We start from the raw sequence: 20,834 nt of genomic DNA on the forward strand, positions 1-20,834 counted from the left end.
CAGACATGTGGATTCCCCCTCTTCTAGAGGCCAGCACCCCAGCCTGTGTCCTGGATGCCCGTGTCCTCACACACAGAGTCCTCTCTCGCTCCATTAGTTTGTTTCTACTGCCATGGCCAGTGGCAGGCACCGGACTCTGAAAGCTGTATTAAAAGCCGGGTCAATAACAGTCCCTGCTTATTCCCTCTGGGGAAAATAAATAAGTAATAAAAGGAGGGAGGGACTTCATTAATTAGCAAAGGGGAGGAGAGGTGGGACAGGGACACGTGGAAAAATGAAGCTGTCTATCAAGTCAGGAGGCACCACAACCTAAGATCTCCTGTTCCCACTCTGTGCCCAGTGGGAAAAGAGGAAGGCATTAGGAGTGATTCCTTTCCTTTCTCCACCCCTACCCTGATGTCTTGCTCTTTGGTTGTCATCTATCTGCTCTCTTCTTATCCTTCTGCCAGCTCCTCTTGCCTTCTTGGCAAGGCTTCCCAAAGGTGTCAGATCACTGCTTGGGTGGGCAGCTGTTTCCCACAGAACCTACATGCTGGGATGAGAAATGGCCACATCTGGGTCTAGACTTGTCTTGTTAGCCTCTCTTCACTCTTTCTCAAATGCACTTCCATATTACCTTACTTTCTCTTCTTCTTTTTCCCTTCCTCCTCCTCCACTTGCCTGCTGTGCCTGCTTCTTCCTCTCACTCCTACTATTTCCTTCCTTCCCCTTCTGCTTCTTCCCTCCTTCCTCTTGCTTCTTGAACCAATTCCAAATTGATATCAAGATGCTGGTTTTCTGCTGTGTAGATCAGGGGTTGGGTGGGACATATTTCGTCAGTCATTCCCCCCATAGCACAACTGTTGGGTGCCTGGAGCATCTTCCTGAGCTACCTGTTTGTCTTTCTGTCCTCATATCATCTACGGTTTTGAAGGAGTGATTCTGCTGCTCCTAAAGGAAAAATCTCATTAGGTTTTTGCATTTTTTGTGGAATGACAGCAAAGTGATGTCCTCCCTCATTCCCCCTAGTTGTTACTTGTCTCTAGCAAATAAAAATAGAGAGGCTTTGGGGTCTTTTATGGGGTTTTTTGGTCCTTACATCTAGAACAGTGTCTTACACATCTCTGCCTTTTCATCAAGCATGTCTATAAACCTTCCCTGGGCAAAACTCTCATCTCCAAAGCAAGCAGGATTGTTTGACCCATCCTACCGGTAATTTTAATGCAAATGCCTCCCTCCATACCTTCTTTTGTATGATCTTCTCCCTGAGTAAATTCTCTGTGTCTCTTATTGTAGGTCCTTACCAGAGAGGCCCAGAACAGGGGAGCCCTTGTGGTCAATCTTCCAGGCACCAACACCATACAAACAGCAAACACCAGCACTAATAACTCTCGTCAGTCTCTACACCTAGCTTTAGCCTTGAGGTCTCTCTTTTACTTCCAAACCTCCCTTGGGATATTAGACTTTATTAAAAATAAATAGTTACAAATTCAGTTTTACAGCTGATGACAGCAGGGAGAAGAACAGAGGAGGTAAAAGGAGGAAGTTGAGGGTCTGCTGTCCAGTCAGGTCACTTGTCTGTCAACCCGGCTGCACTGTGCCAGGGAGCAGTCTGAGTGTGTAAGCACAGGGCCCTGCATCCTCTCACAGGCATCTCCGGAGAGGAGCAGGATGTGTTTTGCAAGAGGACTGGGAGAACTGGGTCTGAGTCTGTGGAGCCGAGCTGCTTCTGGAGGTGACAGATGCCAAAAGCCAAGGAGAGTGCAGAGTAGGCTACATAGAGCGTCCTTGTCTCCTAGTTTGGCATTTACAGTGGAAGAATATGGATTTCAGTTCTCATTCTGTTTTATACACAGTCATGTTCAACAAGCAATAAACATGCAAGTAAACCCCTCCCTTGAGATCCTTCCCCACTTCCTCCAAGAGTCCTAAACTCTCCCATCCATCCTCATCTGGTCAGTGCTTAGATATCGCTTCTCTCCTTCCTAGTGACAGTCAACTCTTGACAGCCATGGTGCCTACCCATGTTGAGAGTGTATCTGTTGAGAAAGTCTGCTGTTCCCTCAGCAGCAGAAACACCTGCTGTAGGTCCCAGTCTGTCTGTTGAGAGCAGGGACTCCTGTTGCCTCTCCAGAGATGAGAAACCAGGCCTGCTGCTCTCCTGTCTCTGGGCAGGAAAGGGGTCCTAGCACAAACTGCACACACGGGAAGAGTGGTGTATCCTCACTCCTCTTCCAGGCAGTATGACTTCACGGGAAAGGGAGTATATCAGAGCAGCTCCAGGCCTTGGTGTACTCAGGGGTTGAGACACAGTCATGGGAGGCATTTTTTGGTGGGCAAGGGACTTATCCAGCTATGTACGGGTGCAGAACAGAGGAGACTGTGGGCCACAGGTGTAGAATGGGGAGGCTGGAGGAGTTAGATGGCTGATTCCCTGCGGTATGAGATTGTATCTAGGGGTAGAGTTGCCTGGAGCCGCTCCAGGTCCAGGTGGCTTCCAAAATCCATCATCTGGATGACGCCTCCCTCCTCCTTAGTGCTGCCTCCTAACACCACACCCACTTCGTCATCATCTTCATCTTCATCTTGACTGACAAGAGCCAGCTCATTCTCATAGCAGAAGGCACTGGGAGGTGGGGGAGAAGGTAGGATAGTCATCTTGCTTTCTTGCAGCTCCCGGGCTGAGCAGCAAGGTGTGCCGGCTACCTCATAGGTCTTGTGAAAGCGTGAATAATCCACTTTGTAGTGGTTCTTCTCCTCAAACACAACTGGTTCAAAACGATGACCCCAAAGGATTTCACTAGCGAGGTAAGAGCTTCGTGCTTGTGTGGTCATGGCTGTGGCTTCCACCATTCCCTCAAGGATAACAACAATCTCAAAGTTCTCTGTCTCCAGCTCCTCCTTGCCAATCCCATAAAGTGGACTCTCCTCGTCAATCTCGTGAACGATAATAATAGGTGAGACCAAAAATATACGATCAAGGCCCACATCATAGCCCACATTTAGGTCCCGCTGGTCCAGTGGGAGATATTCCCCTTCCTCTGTCATGTAGGGCTTGATGAGCTGAGCTCGGACATGGGCCTCCACAATGTGGCTCCTCCTCAGGTTGCCCACCCGCCACATGAGGCACAGTTTGCCATCCCGCACGGAGATGACTGCATGGTGACTGAAGAGGAGAGTCTGGGCCCTCTTCTTGGGCCTTGCCATCTTGGCCATGATAGTGCCAATCATGAAGGAGTCAATAACACAGCCCACAATGGACTGGACCACAACTGCCATGATAGCCAGCGGGCATTCCTCAGTCACACAGCGGAAGCCATACCCAATGGTTGTCTGTGTCTCCACTGAGAAAAGAAAAGCCCCTAGGAAGCTGTTCACGTGCATGATGCAGGGCTTGAGGAGAGAGGGACTGCTTCCCACTGCTGGTGCGTTGAGGTCACCATGGAAGAAAGCGATGCACCAGAAGAGGAAGCCGAAGAAGAGCCAGGAGACCAGGAAGGCAGCAGAAAAGATCATAAGCATGTACCGCCAGCGCGTGTCCACACAGGTGGTGAAGATGTCGGCCATGTAGCGCTGAGATTTGTTGCTCAGGTTGGCAAAGTAGACATTGCACTGGCCATTCTTCTTCACAAAACGGTTGCGATGCTTCCGCCGGGGGGCATGGCCCTTCCCATTCCGGCTGTGCCCGTTCATGCTGCCCAGTGCAGAGACCTTGTGTCCATCCTCTTCGGTCGAGACGATGCTGTACCTGGAAGAGAAGAAACAGGCATTGCCAGCAGAAATGCATGAAGAATAACAGCAACCACTGAGACAGCGAGGGCGGGAGACATGTGGGTGGCTCACATGGCTACGGTACCGCTGTGTTGAATATCACAACAGCACGTTTCCCTGGTTATTGCACCGTGGTGCCACCCTGACCAAATTGGTGGAGCTCGGCTGCAATATTTGCCAAGTCTTGCTGCCAGGAGGTTGTATCTATGGAAGTCCTGACAGGGCAGCAGAGCAGGAGAAGCTTGTAGCACTGTGCTGCTTTACAGCCTTTGTGGTGAGGAGGGATCCAAGGCTTCGAAACCTGACAGCATCTGGGACAGCCAGGAACCCCGGGAGCAAGCACCCGCTGCCTGGCCACACTTTGGCCCTGACATTATGTAAGGCCCAGAGTTTCTATTTTCTCCTCTCTGATTTCATGGTGCATTGGTGACAATGTTTATACACTTCCTGCGCTCAGGACAATTCTGTTGCCACAGCAACATGCGTGGCTCCCAGCATCCTGCATCCGAAGCCAAAGGTGTAATTTGGAGATCAACAGCCAAAGTGCTGGCAGTTTCCCTGACAGAAGCTCCACACACATTTTCTGGGAGACATTTGCCCCTCCAGCTCCCCTCCCTTGCAAGCAGCACTGCTGCTCCCCCTCACATGCTGCTGGGATAGTTGCAGATACTCCTTAAAGATGTGATGGCATAAGATGCTCTGACCACTGAGGAAATCAAGCAAGTGCATAGACCCACCAAGACCACTCTGCCCTCATGACCACTGAGCCACAGCCTCCCAGGACCCCTCAGGCTGGCAGTGTCTCCCTCCCATCCATAGTATGGACATGTCATCTGGAACCCTCCATCATGGGTTTTGTGACCCATGTCCTCATCTCACGGTGACGGAAGCACTAAAGGCTGGAGTTGTGCTTCCTGGGGACATGGAGCTTCTGCAGCTCTGCTGGAACCTGTAATTTCTGGTCCAGCACCACGCAGTGCTTTGCTTCTCCTCCATAGCACTCCTTTGAGCACTGTCCCCCGGTACAGCATGTTTTGGATTGGAGAAGGAGAGAGGAGCCATACCTTGGAGCCGGAATATACCCTGGCAGATCATTTGAGAAGAATATGCTGAAAGACAGGCTGAAGGTAGGACCTGAGGGGCCAGAGAAGGAGGACCAGGCCGCCCAGGGCAGCAACATCCTTGAGAGGAGGGTTACTCACCTGTTGACTCGGACGCTGCCCATGGCTCGCTGTATCATCAAGTGTCAGGGGGCTGCAGCTGGGAGGGCACAGGATCTCATGCAGCAGCACTCACATGGGACCGAGTGACTCCAAGTTTCACCTCTGGCGAGCTGGGACCGGCGCTGCCATTGCGATTGCTCCTGGGCACACGCCTTGCAGGGAAGGATGAAGCAAAACCCAGTCAGAGCATCCCTTGACAGCACCCGTCCCAGACCCACAGCAGGGGGCACAGGGCTCCGGGCCTTTTCCTCAGGAGGGGTCTGGAGGTGTCCATGGAGGGGTCCACTGCAGCCTGGCTCGAGCAGGTTAGGAGCTGAGGGATGAATGGCCCGCAGCCCCCATGATTGCCATCATCTACTGTCAGGAGAAGTGCAAGGCCAGACAGTCACCACTCTCCAGATCAAGGGCAAATGGTTGAGCAGCTTGCGGGGCCCTTGCTCTGAGCCATTATATTAATATCATAGCTTACAGCAGGACAAGAGCTCAGCCAGGCTAAATACCTCACACACAAGGACTAATGAAACATGGACATGCACGGCAGCCCTCAGATATCCCCATCAGCCCAGCCTGATCCAGAGGAAATTTATTTCTAGGGGGTGCAGAGCATCCCTCCTGTTTCAAAGAGAAGAAAAGCAATGGGTAGAGCCAAAAAGGAGAACTGATGGAAAGGAAGGGCTTAGGGGTAGTCAAGGAGAAGCTGGTTAGAGCAAACAAACCTTGTGACGTGCCCTGTGTACAGCATCCAAGGAGCAGGTCAGCAGCAGAGCCTTGGGGAGGACGTCCAGCAGATGTAATGATGTCCTGACCCAGTTGTCCCCAAACAGAAGAATGGGGAAACTGAAGACTCAGGAGCCGACCTATCCTGCCTGCCCAGAGCTGCTGGGGAGTGAAATGCAGTGAGGGGGTAATGACTCACAGATTAGGAAGGGCTTTGTACACCCATGCTAATCCTGCACTGTAACCTTTGGATTACAGCAGTCAGTGTAGAGCGCAAGACACAGATAGAGCCAGTTAGTTTGCTTCCTCTCAGCCTCAATGATGAGCAACTGGTGGTTGCCCTATATGCGACAAATCCAAGGATTTGGGGGGCAAATCCAAGGTTTAGAGCTGCTTGCAAGTGGTCGTGCATGAACAGGAGAGAAAAACAGCAAGTGATGTTGTCTGGAATGGAAAAGCTGGTGAGAACCATCCTTGCCTCATCATTATTATTGCAGATCGGGGCTTTGTGTGGCTAAAGGCAGCCACCAGCTTCCTCCCGTTAGGAGCACAGACAAGAAAGCAGCAAGTGATGTGCAAGCACTGCTGTTGTCATGTCTGGGATGAAGATTAACCAGCAGTATCTCCTCCAGAGACCAAGGTTACTGAGGTACTTTAATCTCTGCAGCAACGTAAACATGGTTGTTCAGACCAAGGATATTACGGGACCAGGAGAAGACAGTAACCTTGTAGTCCACAACTCACCATATAGAGGTAGAAGTGAACAGCTTCCTAAAAATTCCCATCAGGAAAAAGCACTTTGGTACTGAACTTTGCCAGCACCCACCCCCGCACTGCTCTACAGCATCCAAGTCTTAAAGGAGGATTGGTTTGGACAGATACAGGAAATTAGGTTATGCTGCTGGGTAAACCTACAGCAGAAACTGGGTTGGTAACATAAATTCATCATAAATGTTGAGGGATGAGCAGGTGATGAGGAAAGGTCACTTCGTGCTCACAGATGGTTCTGCTAGGATAAAGCTAAGACATATCTTCAGTGATTACATGGTGAGTTTGTACAGTGATTACATGGTGAGAGTCCCACAGGTCTTTAGGGGGTGACAAGGGCAGGCAATTTAGGTATACCCCTCTAAGCCAGATCCAGCCAGGAGAGGAGGGGCATTCTCTCCAACTGGTGCCTTCCTTAGCCAGCCTGGATAAGCCAAGCACATCCTTAGCTAGCACTGACACCAATACCAGAGGAAAGGCACTGCCACAGTTCACATGTATGGATACTTCACAACCTCCCAAAAGTTTCTGACCACCACCCTTTCCCCAGCTGCAGGAACAGATGCACAATATCTAGAGATTTTGGATTTCTGGCCTGGGCAGTGGCCAGCTCCAAAAGAAGAGGAAGGGGGACCTAAGGAGCATCTGCTCACTGAAACCATGTGCAGCACTCTGCTTCTCACCTTCCCCACCTCACTGAGAAGGGGCTAAGGAAGCAGATGAAATGCAAGGGATTTGCTCACCTCCAGTTCTGGCTGGAAGAACTACAGGAAGAGATGGGCACACTGTTTAAGAGTGCTGCATCCCGTGCTGCTGTGATTCCTCCTGGCTCCCACATGGGAACTCAGGTCAGCCAGAGCTGTGGCACAGCCTGTTGCACAGAGCCCACCATAGCTGGACCTTCCTGCTCAGATCCTGGGAAATACTTGCTGCTGGGTCCACGGTGCCAGAACAGAGCTAAAACTACATCCCTACCTACAATTTGTATTTAATCACAAGAAAAGTATTACCATGAAGAATAAAGGCTACAAATCTGAGTATACATTCAAGCACGTGAGAGCAAATGGTTTTAATATAGGCTGTAGTGGGAGACCCATAGTCTCGATCCATACACTCATCTGTAGGACCCACACAGCAATGAGTTCATGGCTCTTTTTCTGCTTCAACTTCATGAATTTTGCCAGTAGATTCAAGGACCTCAACAACAAAATGCAGCGACTCTGCTCCAGAGGCGAGCTGTTTGATGGACCAGTTTGCGCCCATTATTATCTTGTGGAGGTTCTGCAAGGCAAAATCTATGTTGTGCTTCATTGCGCCCAGGTCGGGCGTTTGGCCTGCTTTCAGGTTTTCAATCTCTGCCTTGGAGCTCTCGAGCTCTCCCTGGAGAACAAAGATCTTCTGCTTCAGCTTTTCCACGTTGCTTTCTGCCTCCAGAGCCCGCTGGGTCATTAGCTGGAGATTCCACTCACTCCGCTGGATAAAGGACTGCAGCTCTTGGGCGTCCCTCTCCTCTTTGGCCAGGCTGGCCTTCAGCTGCCTCTCCAGCTTCTGTATCATGCACACCTGGCTTTTCATGGAGCTCTGCATGCTCTTCACCACCCTTCTGATCATGGTGTTCTCCTCTCTGAGCATGTCGTTGGTCAGCTGCAGCGATGGGAACTGCCTGTCCCCGATGGCTTCCTCATACAGCATGTGGGGCTCTGCTCCCTTGGTGCACTCTGGGTACCCCAGATAAGGGTCACTGGCATGGGCCCATGGGACAAAGGCATCAATCCCCAAGTGATTGCCTGTGCTACAATGGAAAGAGTCATAGGAGCCACACGATGCCATACTTGCAGTTCGGAGAATGTGTGACCTTTGATGCACAGGAAAGCGACAGGCCCAGCTGTGTTCCTCATCTTCGGACAAGCTGCCAAGCCTTTTCATGTCTTTGTAAAATGGTGTCTGAGACTCCTGAGCTTCCTCCTCAAGCTCTTGTGCATACTCAGCCAACTTCTCAGCATATATTCTATTTTTCTCTCCTTCGTCTTTCACCATGTGAGAGTGCATAGAATTTAGGGAAAATGGGATGGCTTCTCCTAGATCCTCCACCTGATTATCACTCAAACTCTCATAGCTCTTGGACTGGGGTGGGGGACATACAGAGTGGCAGGAGCAGCTCAATTCACCATCGTCATCATCGTCATCTTCCAAACCTTGAGATTCTGGGCAGACCCTCTCCATTGTCCCCGAGGTGTCAAGCAGCCATGACATTTTCAGGATGCTTTGGGCTGCAGCAAGCAGGAGGATCCAAATTATCCTCCTGGAGCCTGAGCCACGCAGGCAAGTGACAGTGACAAGCAGTGTGCCAACTTCTGCAGCCTCAGTGGTGCTCGTGGGGGAAGAAGCAGACACCTAAATCCCTCCCCACCCCCTACCCATGTGTTTGGGAGGGAGCGGAGAGAAGGTCCACGCATCCCTGTGTGTGTGCTGTGGAGAGAACAGGAATCACCAGGTATGTGATGTCACCGTGTGACTGCTGTGAGGTCATGACCAGGGGAGAAAGGAACCAAACAACTGCAGAAGTGCCCTTTTTGGCAGTGGGATGACAAGCTGGATCCTCATGGCCATAGACCAGACTCCAGCTAGGGGATGCTGCCAGTGGGTAAAGAGTAGTTCATGAAGCTACCCAAGACCTCCAGTGTGCAGGGGGGACAGGGACCAGCTGGCCCCGGGCAGACAGCATAGGGCAGAGGGGACAACCCTGCCCTTCAGGCTCCTGAGGCATCTCAAACTGCAAGATCAAGCCAAGGGCATTTTGGTGGCAGGGCTCACCCTGGGCAGAAGCAGAAGACATCACCAGCGCTTTGGCCAGATACATCACCCCAAGCTCACTGTCCGGTGAGGGGTCTGCACCACAGTGCTGCTGATCTGATTCATCCCCTGCTGCCAGCTGGCGCAGGGAAGCGTTAGTAATACCGGGCGCCACAAACTCGGAGCGGCACGAGCCAGGAGACGAACAAAAATAAACCTGCTTACCACTTCCACCCCAACACACCCCCACTGCGCGCGGTGCCGCCATGGGTAAGGCAGACAGGCAGGAGAGAAGCCCTGGGCTGGGGACTGCCATCGCATTGGGCTTGCATTCATGTTAGTCCCCTGGAGATGCCACACCAAAAGGTGATGTAGCCACTGTCCTTTCTCAGCAGCTGATGGCTCAAGGGCCACTGCTGACATCCCAGCTCGCACAACGGATGCTGGCAGGTTGGCTAGGCCAGGGGTTGTACCAGGAGGCCAAACCCTAAGAAAACTCAGTTCAAATGGCTGTGGAATGGTCCTGTTGCCCCTTGGAAACCTGAAACACAATGGGATGAAGGTGGAAGGCTCAGAGATGCCTCCAGCAAAAGGGGGTTTCAGACCCTGAACAGGCAGGTGCCTGTCACATGGATGAGGGGGAGGAAAGCCTGGTCAAGGACAGAGATGCAAATCCTGCAGCATGGCTGAGGACCTTGGAGCTTGCTGTGCCTCCTGGGACCCACTTGAGGAGGGGAGCCAGGAGGTCAGCACCAACTCCTGGGGAATGGGATGAAACCACACTGGTGGTTGCAGCATAGGGTGTCCTGGGAGATACCAGGCAGGATGCATCTGCATCCCTCTGCTGCCCTGTCCCCAGCATACATCAATACCCACCTATTTCATGGCCTGAGGAAGCCCCCCAGCACTTTGGGAAGCTGCTGCAGCATGGGCATTGTAGGTGCTGTCTTGCAGCATTGAAGCTGTCAGCCAGGTTGGTCTCTGGAGACCAACAGCCACCTCCAGCCCTGCAGCCTGGGCTGGCCTTCCCTCCTTCCCAATTGCTTTCCCCTTCCCAGCCCTAGATTGAGCAATGCTGAGGACTCCGCAGCCATGCTGCAATTATCCTGCCTTCCCAGGTGACACCACGCTCCAGCAGCACAAGACATTGCACCAGCCCCACGCTGCCACCTTGGTGCTACTCCGACCCCAAACAGATGTGTGGGGCCAGGCTGCCGCCATTTGTTTCCTGAGGGATCTTCAGGCTAATAAGATGTCATGGCATGTGGTGCCGGTGTGATGTCTCCATCGCTCCATCTCCAGTACAGGGTGCAGCGCCTTGCACATCTCAGGCTTCCTTCAGCCCCTGCCAGAGCAGATCATATATTGTCAATCCTTCCTTACATCTGCGATGGAAGAGTCTCATGAAACAGAACAGAAAAGTCCACGCTAAAGCACTCCCCCACTTCTCTTTTTATAACAACCATATCTGGTGCTCTGGGATGTACACCGTGAACGACGACGATGGAAAAATCCCAGGGTATTTTTACACTCTTAGTCTTTGCTTTATGTAGAGTTGTCTGGCAAATGCTTCCCTCCTGTCTGTGGTCAATACCGCAGCCTCTGTTTGCGCTGTGCTTTGTACCTTTATTCCTCTTACCATCTGTGTAGCATCACCTGGTTTTGAGATCAGTGTCCACAGACCCATCCTGCCAGCTCAGGCATGGTGACAACACAACAGACACCTTCTTGGCTTTTGGGGAGTCAGGGTGGAAACACCAGCTGCAGAGAGGGGACCCCTTTGGCTTTTTGCAGACCCACAGCATTCGGTTTGTCCCCTCCATCCTCTTTGTAACTCCGCCTCTTCTCCTTTTCCTCACAAATACTCCTGCTGAGGCTCGTGGGGCCACAGGACTGTCTTGCTGTGAAAGGCAGTGGCCGAGCTGTCGCTCCTCCGTGCCGGCAGGGCTGGGTGCTAGGTGCTGTACGAGCACACGCGAAGGCACAGTCACCGTGCGGGAGAGTTTTACCATATTAAAAAGGCAAGTGACATATGGAAGGTGAGGGGAGGAAGCTGTAATCAACTCTTTACCATTTTTATATACACACTTCTGCCTTTTCGTTCAATAATTATAAATAGATTGAGTAAGTGCCAACAGTCCCCATCTGCCCGCGAGGCATGATCTGCTGACCAGTTTGTCTCTCTAAAAGAGGATTTTATTAACTTCCCTCTGCCCGGTTTATATTTTGGGGTGGAGTGAGAAGGGGGGATTTTTTTTCCCCTCCCTGTGAAGCTCTGGAGCTTGGGGATGGGTAATATGAAAACAAAACAAAATGATTTGAAGTTAAACCATCTCAGTGTGTGACTCAGAGCTATTCATAGCTCCCTGAAGCCAGCTGCAGCAACGGAGCCAGAAGGATTCTGCCCGTATTATTATTCCAATTACCATCTGAATTAAAAGTTTGAGCAGTGATCAGCCCACATACTGACGGGAGGGGGAGAGAAAGCAAAGAGAGAAGGAGAGAAAGAGAGAGAAGGAGAAAAAAACAGATAAAAATGGGATCCACAAAAAGGTCCCCAGGATGACAAAGTCGGGAAGAGGCACAGAAAGGTGACAGCACCAACTCCTGCCTGCTCCCACACCACCCTGGTGATCCCTGCTCCGGCCACACCATCTGGGCAATGGTGCTGTAAGAGCAGCCACCCGCTCCCTGGGATCCTGGTTGAGAGAGGGGTACCCCGCAGCAGGGCTGGTGGGACTGCAGGGGCACTCATCCACCCTCCTCTGGCTGAAATGGGGCTGGGGGGGCAAGAGGCAGGGGCAGGGGAGCGGCCGAGCAGGAAGGTGAGGATGCTGTTGGGGACATGGGTGGGGAGAAGTCCCAGCTTTTTCTTGTCGAGTGAGGTAGGTGGGCTGGCATCACAGGGAAAATTAAATGCTTAGAAGGCCCCTGGCCTTCCCTGGGTGGTGTTCTTGGACAAAAAGGAGCCTGCCTTTTGTGGCAGCCAAGGTGCAGACCATGTCCCAGCTGCTCCTGAGGAAGCACTGGGGCTGATACGCGTCTCAGAAGCCATCCTACCGAAACCATGGACTAGACCCCAAAGGGTCAGTGCAAAATCTGCAAGAGCTGAAAAACTGAAGGCGCTGAGGTGTCCCTGAGATCCCCATGTCCTGGGTGGCTGCGGTGCACTCCGGTCACCTCCTCCAGCTCCTCAGCATGACTGCCCCAGCGAAAAGGGCATTCCCCCAACCCCTACCCCAGGAGCTCCTTCACTGAGCATCCTGCCCTGCAGGAGCCTGGTAAAAAGGCTGTCCACAGCAGTGTCCCTGCACCTCAGCTTCTCTCCAGCACAGAGCTCCTCCTGAGCCTGTGCTGTGGGGCCTTTCCAGGGCTTTTGGCTCACCAGGGATGAGGATCATTATCAGTGCACAGGAAAAGAGGAGCTCATGCCATCTACCTGCCCACTGTGGCCGCTCTCCTGTCAGTGCCTTTGCAAAGCACCCAGCAAGGCAGGCACCTGCAAATGGGTTATGAATGATGGTAACAACAGTGACAGCAGCAAAGGGTGAGCTGTTACCCAGGGCAAAGCCTGCTCCGCACCAAGCCCCTACCTGAGAGAGGCTGCAGCCACTGCTCCACACATGGCTGCTGCACAAGGGCTGAGTGCCCAGCCTGGCCTGGCTGCTCAGCACTCACCCATCATAGGGAAAAAGCGATTTACCCCCCAAACTCCTTGTTGCTGCTTTAACACAGAGCCCAGTGGAGCCACCAGACTCCTGAGGGGGTCCCAGCTTCTCCCCTTTCAGTCATGCCTCTGAAAGGCATGACTGTTCCTCTCAGGAACAGAGCTGAGAGAGCGTCCCAGGTAAGCTGCAAAACCACACTCCAACAGAGATCCGATAGGCTCTTCCACTACAAGTCTGTTGGCTTGTGTTGCTGCAGCTTGCTCAGTCTGGTCAAACAAATGCACCTGAAAGACCCCAGGCCTAAGTGCCACCTGATGCCTGTGGCATGGAGGACTGTCCCCCCCATCCTTCCGCTGTTCCTCAGCTCCCTGGCATGGCAAGGGCCACCAGCACGGATGGGCTTGGGTACGGAGGGAAGTGGTGCAACTCGGGACATGGCAGCTGCATCTGCACACTGCTACACCTTCAATTTCCCCACTGCCATTGTTATGGGTTGCTGTCATACCCCTGCTCACTCCTGCTGGTGTCCTGCCCTCTCACTTGCCTCTCACCCACTGGCACTTGGTGCTGCCCACAACTTCTGCCTGGTCCCCTCCACCCAGACACGAGGCTTTTTCCTGGTGGTGTGAATGACAGATACAGCAGATCAGAGGACTTCTGGGGCCACTGTGCCTACTCCCATGACAGGCACCACCTCTCAGTAATACCATCAAGCTTTTTGGAGAGATGAAGCGCCTGCCTGTCCAGCCTCAGGGATCCCCGGTGCCTTCAGCCCCTGTGCTCGCCATGCCGCTGGTGGGGACAAATTACATGGTTCTCATGTGGCTACAGGACTGATTTACCCTCTTCTATAGCGGGGTCACTTTTGACATCCTCTTTCTAAAAGCCTCTTTCCGGCTGGGTCCTATGCGTGGGTGCCTAAGCAGGCTGCCAGCAAACACCATGGCCTGACACAGAAAGGGAGTGGGCAAGAGGAAAGGGGAGAGCAAAGATGAAGGCAGGGGAAGGGAGAACAGTCAGTGGAGAGGCAGACGGGATGAGGCTCATTGCACCAGTGCTGGCACCGCTCACCGAGGAGGGAGAGAGGGAAGAAGGTGAGGAGCAGGGCAGGAGAGGTGTCGGGGTCTTTTCTCCAAGCCCATCGCAGGGGACAGAGGGGTACGCCGCCTTCCTCATTTTCGCATGGCACCAGGCTTCCTTTCAAGTGTTTCAGGAGAAATGTTGCCATAGAAATAAACCAACCGTCCAGATTGCGAGGGGCAGGCCCACCGTGGTGGCAGGGGCTGGCACAGGCATCAGCACAGTGGTGACAGGAGTCCCTGGCCAGCAGTGTGGGGCAGTGCCAGGCTGGAGGGTGCCTTGTCCTCCATCCCCTGCTCCCTCAACTCCAGTGAGAGCAGCAGTGGTGCTGCCGTGCCCATGTGGCCTGTGCCAGCCCCGGGTGGCATCTCCTCCCCAAATGCACCTGTGGGTGAATGCCGAAACTGCCCCTGCAGGTAAGTGCCCTGCCACCAGGCTCCCGAGAGGACAGGCATGGAGGTGCATGGGTCTCTGGGACAATCAGGACAGGGTTGCCCTGCAGCCAGCTCCCATCCCTCAACTGCCTGGGCCACAGCACCGCCTTCACTGCTGGAGAACAAGCCTGCAAGATCTGAGGGTGAGAACCAGCTCAAAGGTGGCCCCAGCCCATCCCGAGCCCCCCACTGCCAGAGGATCAGCATCTCTCCCAATGAGGGGCTTCCAGACCGACCATCCTCGGTAAAGCCACCTTGTCTGTGGAGGAAAACCTCCGCTGGTGCCCCCAGGGACTCCCTGCGAATCCCCTCCGCCCTGGCGAGGGGCGCAGGAGCAGCACTGTCGAGGAACACGGGCTCAGCCCGTCGCGGTTTCGCAGCGCTGCGAGGCAGGCGCAGGCGCTGCACCCGGTGCTCGCCATTCACAGAAACGCCAGCGGGAGGCTGGGGAGCCGCGCGGGTGAGGGAGGGATCGATCGCTAAGACGCGAGCATCCATCTATTGATCCCGGCCGCGCTGTCGGGTTGAGCCAACCCAGCGCAGTAACGAGGCAGGACAATGGGAACTCGCTGAGGGCAGATTGTCATCAATTGCTCCGCTCTGCGTCTGCACTGATGTCAGCACGCGGCGGGCGCAGGTATCCAGCACCATGTCCTCCTCCCCCTTGCTGGCACCCTCCCACTGGTGATACCACCACAGGAACACAGGGTGGTGGCCAGTGGCCGAGCTTGGGTGGCCAGAGGGGCCAGCAGGGACCCGTCCTGCCAGGAAACTCCATCCTTCCCTGGCCACCTCTACACTTCCTGGCTTTCCTTGCAAACCATGGAGGGTGGCCTCAAGAGCCAAGGAATGCTGCCAGCCCCCTGCCAGAGTCGTACATTGTGGTGCTCAGTCTTGACACCCAAGTAAGGGAAGAGATGGAAAAGGGCAAAGGTGGAGGAGAGGGAGCCCCACTTCCCTGGGGATCAGCCGTCTCCAGCTGATCCATCCTCACCATCCTTCCTCTTCCCTACCATTCTTTATCCCCACCAGGCTCACGTTTCCCTCCTAAGGCAAATATTCCTCCTGTACTTAATATTATTGTCAGTGGCTACAAACAGTGGCGGCCACATGCCGGGGTGACTCAGGCATCTGTGGGTGCCACTTTCAATGGTGAATGGAGAAGGGGCACATCCCTACACCTTCAGAAAAACGTGCTCCAGACACACCCTCTTGTCCCCTCCCAAGCTCTGGGTCACCCCAAGCCCCAGATCCCTCTCCACACCTCCCACTTCCCATGGGCACCTCCTCCTGAGAAGGCAAGGAGGGCACAGAGCGGGGGTTGAGGGGAGTCTTGGAGCCATGTCACCTTCACCACGCGCCCCCTGCGTGCACTGTCACCATCTGCCCTTTGCAGCACACCCCCCAAAGGGAGGAAAGGGAGAAGGGAGAGGCCCTGGCGCCATTCACTTTGCCATGGATGGAGCTGGGGATGGGTGGTGGGGATGGGAGACCAGGCTCTTGGCAGAGAGATTTGGGTGTCTTCAAGCAATTTGCCAGGGAGGGAGGGCATGGGGGGCTGGAGGTGGCCACAGGGATGTCCGAGGTGACCTGCCTGCACCATGCAAACGGTGAGGATGCTGGCCCTGCCAACAGGGAGCAAAGGCAGAGTTCCTCTGGCATTTTCCTCACAGCTCCCTCTGAGCTCCTTCACCCCAACCCACTATCCAGAACACCCTTCGCACTGTGCCTATCTGTGGGACATTGGATCACCACCGATAGGATCAGCCACGCTGGGACTAGAAGAGCTGGAAGGCAGAGGAAGAGGGGGGCTGGTCTAGAATCCAAAAAGCTCCACTGTCAGAGGGAGAGACAACACAGCCGGTCTGCCCTGAGTGCACCCAAGTGTTTAGAGAACGGGTCTCCTGCTCCATTCTTCTCCCACAGTCGAACACGACCATCGCCTGCACAGGGCAGGAGTAACAAAAGGTGAGCGAGACCCAGCCCCAAGTGAGGAGGAAACGTGGGGAGCCAACAGCAATGAGGAAGTTACCTGCAAAGCAACTGAATCCAGGGCGGTGAAGGATGGGGAGGGAAGTTGGGAAGGTCCACAGGCAGGTGCCCACCCTTGCCCCATGGCCCACGGCCACCCCAGTAGCTGTATGTGCATATGCCGTGCACGACAGGCAACTTTATTATTCACTGGCACGCTCATATGAAGCCACGCATCTCCCCTAAGTTATATTTATAGCTGTTCCTCAGAGCGAGCACAGATCAAACAATATATTATTTTCCTAAGGGAAAAAAAAGCCCTTCCCAGTCTCGTGCTGGTGAGGGGAGCAGTGCGCTCCGGCACCGCCTCTTACCCGAGTCCTGCCGAGGGCTGCCGCCGGCTCCAGCCGTGGTGCAGAGCCAACATCAGAGGAAGGGGAGAGCGGCCGGTTTCTCCATCTCACCATGAAGCATCTCAGCCGGACGGGAGGAATCAGGGAGGTCTCTCTGCAGCCTGCACTCGCCTCTGGCTTGGGCTTTCCACGCTCCCCCCCTGAAGAGCTACTTCTCTGCCACGACCTGCTCCTCTCCTAACTCTGCCCTGCCCACGCCAGCGCTCTCCTCCTGCCTCTGCCTCTCCTCAGAATGTTTCACTCCCCGGAGCATCCATCCCACGGAGCGCTGATGTGCCTTCGTGGCTCCGTGATGGTTTCGGGTCTCCCCCTCCTGCCTGGCTCCCTCCTTCCCTGGTGTTATTCACTTGTGCCCCTCGCTGCCCCCCTGCTCTAGTCCCCAAATCGCCCCTCTCCCTTCCACTCTTCCTCCCTTTGCGCTCCGCTCCTTTTCCCTGGCTGCCTCTCCCCCTCGCTGATTGCTATGCAGTCTGTAGCTGAGAAGTCAGTAACTCTGTGGTAGGATCCAACAGCTTTCCGCTACTTTAGCCCATCCTTGCGTGTGAGCTCAGAGCTGCGGAGCCACCATGGGGGAGACCAGAGCGCAACCATCAGCAACGGGAAGGGGACAGCACGGCCACCGGATGCCCCTGGGGAGGTGAATCCTCCTGCCAGGATGAAATATCCGCTGTAAGGAGGTTTTTTCCCACCTGGGTTTGGGATGCTGAGCTGACACCTTGCCCTAAGGAAGGACCAAGCTCTCCTGGCTTGTGCAAAGCATTTGCCATGAGGCATCACCTCCCTGCATCCACAGCCTGGCCTCCACACCGTGCAGTGCTGGGGGTGTCCTGCCATATGGGCAGGATATGGGCAAGGAGACACAGCCCTCAGGGCTCCAGGGTTGTGCACGGCCACCTGCATGGGAAACCAGCCCCAGAAACATCCTCCCCTGGGTCTCCATGGCCAGTAGCATCTCAGGGGCTTTGAAGAGGTCATTTCTTGGTGGCAAGGCAAGAGGCCAGGGCACCCTGTGGCAGCAAAGCCAGAAGCTGAAGCGCGTCCCATCCCTGCAGGCAGTGGCTGTAGGCAGAGGCTCCTTGGGACAGCCCTGCACCAGGCCAGCAGGGTCTGTGGGCATGGTTTCCATCTTGGTGTCCCATCTGCTGTCCCCAGCATTAAGGCCTGTGCTGGAAAGTCAAAAAAGATAAAAATACCCTCACTTTTTGACTGTCCCCTGGGTCCCAATCCTGCAACGACCATGACCCTCCCTCCCAAAACCAGCCCAAGGTCCCCTGGCGCATGGGATGCTTCCTTACACAATACACTGTGGGAATGGCTGTCAGCACTGATGAACACCACCATGGTTAGTGCAGCTCGCTCTCACCTGGCAAAGCCACCCCCGGGCAAGCAGAAGGCATTTTCAGTAGCTCTCCACCCAGATAAGCAGCTGCAAACTGCAAACGGGCAGCACATCAGCCTCCTGCACTGTCCAGCTTGCCCCAGCCCGCTCATGGCCGCTCCCCATTGCTCAAACGGGGACCCTGGGGAGCCGTAATGCCTAGATGGAGTGAGGCCAGCCTGCTCCCTCTATCCCCTCTGCAGCCATCCCTATGAGGACCTTGTCCAGGTTTGTGGGGGGCCTTGGTTTCCCAAACATCCTGCCTCCAGGGCCTGTGGGGCTGCTTCCCATGAGCTACTAGCTGGCAGCTGCAAAGGTGCCCCATGGCAAAGCATACCAGCTCTCTGGCAACACAACAGGTCTTTCTCCTCTGTGTGGTAAAGGGACGAAAATGCTGCTGAGACATCTTGCTTCTTCCCAGAGTGGGTGAAGCCACCAGGCACCCATGTACCCCTGTACCCACCTCAGCTTCAGGTTGTGTTTCGCCCTCTCTGCCTTTTGCTCCTCATCTCCATCTTCCCCCAAGACTTCACCATGTTTTCCTCCACTTGAGTATCAAAGGGATGAATAGTTGTACCTTGTGCCAAGAAGCAGCCACTGCAGCCAGGACCATCAAGAAAGGACATGGGGACGTTGCATCGAGGATGCCTTCAGACTCTCGCGGTCCTGGTGGCCCCGGGGTGCAATGAGCTGGTCACCCCAGGCCCGCCGGCCCCAGCAGTGGGGTGGCTCACACTCACCACCCCCGCCTGTCTCCACCGGCACCGTCTTTAATAAGAAGCGTGGAATATTTTAGCACCTATGGAAAAGCCACCACAGACGGTGGTGGCAGCCGTTGCCAGGGAGACGCTCCCAAAAATAGCCCCACTCCGCCAACCTTTCCCGATGCTGCTGTGGGGATGAGGGAGGCAGAGAATGGAGGGATGGAAAGGTGGGAGCATGGAGGAAAGGAGGGAAAGAGATATGGACGGAGGGATGGAGGGCTTGGATGAGAAGAAGGGATGGAGGGATGGAGAGATAGAGGGGTGGATGGAGAGGGATGGATGGATGGATGGATGGATGGATGGATGGATGGATGGATGGATGGATGGATGGATGGATAGATGGATGGATGGATGGATGGAGGGACAGGTGGATAGAGGGGAGCAGGAGCTCCTGGGAAGGTGGGCGAGCACTGTCTGACCCCTCTCCTGCCTGGGCATGAAGACAAGAGCAACTCCCATGCCAGCAGCCCCCGCTTGGGCACCTGCCAGGCTGCCTTTGCCATCCTCCTCTGATCGCCCCATCACTGTCCCCAGTCCAGGGCTGCCCAGCCAACCTATCCTGGCCACAGTGCAGAGGTGTTGAGACACAGAGGTGACCCATGGTGCTCAACCTCACCATTTTCCCCAGCCCCTCCAGGAATCCGAATCATTTAGCTCTCCGGGACCACTCTGGGATGAATCTCAGGGGCTGTCCACCCTCCTGGGGGGTCTGGATGCAACCTGAGCCACAGCCTGCAGCAGAAATGCAGGGGGGCTCCTGGCCAAGCACCTCCAGAGCAAAAGTACAGAACCCTTCCTGGTGGCAGGAAACTAACAATTTAGGGAGAAGGAAACCCCCTTTGCCCCTCTTCTCATGCCATCGCCTCGCAGGACAGGCAGAGGTGGGGAAGGAATATGCTCAATGAATCTGCTGCCACCTGGTCCAGGGGCTCTGCAACAGAAGGCGCCTCCCAGATCAGCAAAGGCAGAGAGGAAAACCCAAAAATAGAACTAAAGGGAAAAAAAGAAACCAAAGAACCCCAAATTCTCGTTTTTAATGCCAAATCCCAGCTCGCTCGCTTCCCTGTCACCCTGGCGATATTCCTTGTGGTCTCCATGGAAACAGGAGGCATGGAGAGAGCATCACGGTGCTGAGCGGTGGCAGCACCCGGCATTATTTCGGGAGGCAGGGAGACACCCGGTGCAAGGCGCTTCGTGTTGCGGCAGGGAGGGAGGAGGGAAAGTTTATTTTTACTTGCTCCCACATCATGTGCCAGTTTTTCCCTCTTCTAAGCACCCGGGTGCCCCTCGCCCTCCCGGCAGCTTTCCCACCATCCTCCCGTGTGCTGCACAGGGATGTCCCATGGGAGACCCTAACCCCACCACCCTGTCCCAGCTGGGTGAGCTCGGTTCGGCTGCTCCCATGAAGTCCCTCTGGTGGTCACCTCAGCTGGTGGTTCCTGGTGCTACAGCAGGAGATAACGCTCTGGCTTGGGGCCCGTCAGCTCTTCTTGGGAAGGCGCAAGATGAAGAGAGTAAACCTTTGCCACCCACAACAGTGCTACCCATTCACAGGAAGCTTCATCCCCTGAGTGGGAAAAGAAGCTGTGAAGAAGAGTGGAGGGTCAAGAGGGTGATGGGGGCTCTCAGACATTGCACCCAAGGAGCCTGGCAGAGGATCTGTCAGAAGAGAGAACTCTACATCTCTTCATTCTCCTGAAGCCTCCCATGCCTGTTCCACCTCTCAAACCAATCTCTGCCCACCTGGGAAAGGACCTGCAGGGCCACCAGGGACCTGCTGGGCCACCAGGGCTGGGGCTTGGCTTTCGCCAGCACCCACATGGCCTTGCAGAGCCCTGCTGAAACCCTGCGTGGCTCCGCTCCCATGGCTGGAGA

General features: G+C 54.6%; 2 protein-coding genes across 3 annotated transcripts; both read right to left on the reverse strand.

The window, feature by feature from the left end:
• Positions 1–1,405: 1,405 nt before the first annotated feature.
• Positions 1,406–18,925, reverse strand: KCNJ4 (potassium inwardly rectifying channel subfamily J member 4). Of its 2 annotated transcripts, XM_030478168.1 has the most exons (4): positions 18,773–18,925; positions 16,779–17,983; positions 4,953–5,125; positions 1,406–3,727 (listed from the first exon to the last, which is right to left on the reverse strand). In XM_030478168.1, exons 3-4 carry the CDS (start codon positions 4,988–4,990, stop codon positions 2,398–2,400), a joined length of 1,368 nt encoding a protein of 455 aa, XP_030334028.1. In that variant the 5' UTR covers positions 4,991–5,125; positions 16,779–17,983; positions 18,773–18,925; the 3' UTR covers positions 1,406–2,397. The 2 variants fall into 2 exon arrangements, with proteins under 2 accessions (XP_030334028.1, XP_030334027.1); XM_030478167.1 differs by lacking the exons at positions 4,953–5,125; positions 18,773–18,925 and having other exon boundaries at positions 1,432–3,727; positions 16,779–17,156.
• On the reverse strand, positions 7,407–9,693 carry LOC115604772 (endosome-associated-trafficking regulator 1-like). The gene has a single exon (XM_030478169.1). It carries the CDS (start codon positions 8,709–8,711, stop codon positions 7,602–7,604), a length of 1,110 nt encoding a protein of 369 aa, XP_030334029.1. The 5' UTR covers positions 8,712–9,693; the 3' UTR covers positions 7,407–7,601.
• Positions 18,926–20,834: the final 1,909 nt, after the last annotated feature.

This window comes from Strigops habroptila, chromosome 3 (genome assembly GCF_004027225.2).
Source record: "Strigops habroptila isolate Jane chromosome 3, bStrHab1.2.pri, whole genome shotgun sequence".
Classification (NCBI taxonomy): Eukaryota; Metazoa; Chordata; class Aves; order Psittaciformes; family Psittacidae; genus Strigops; species Strigops habroptila.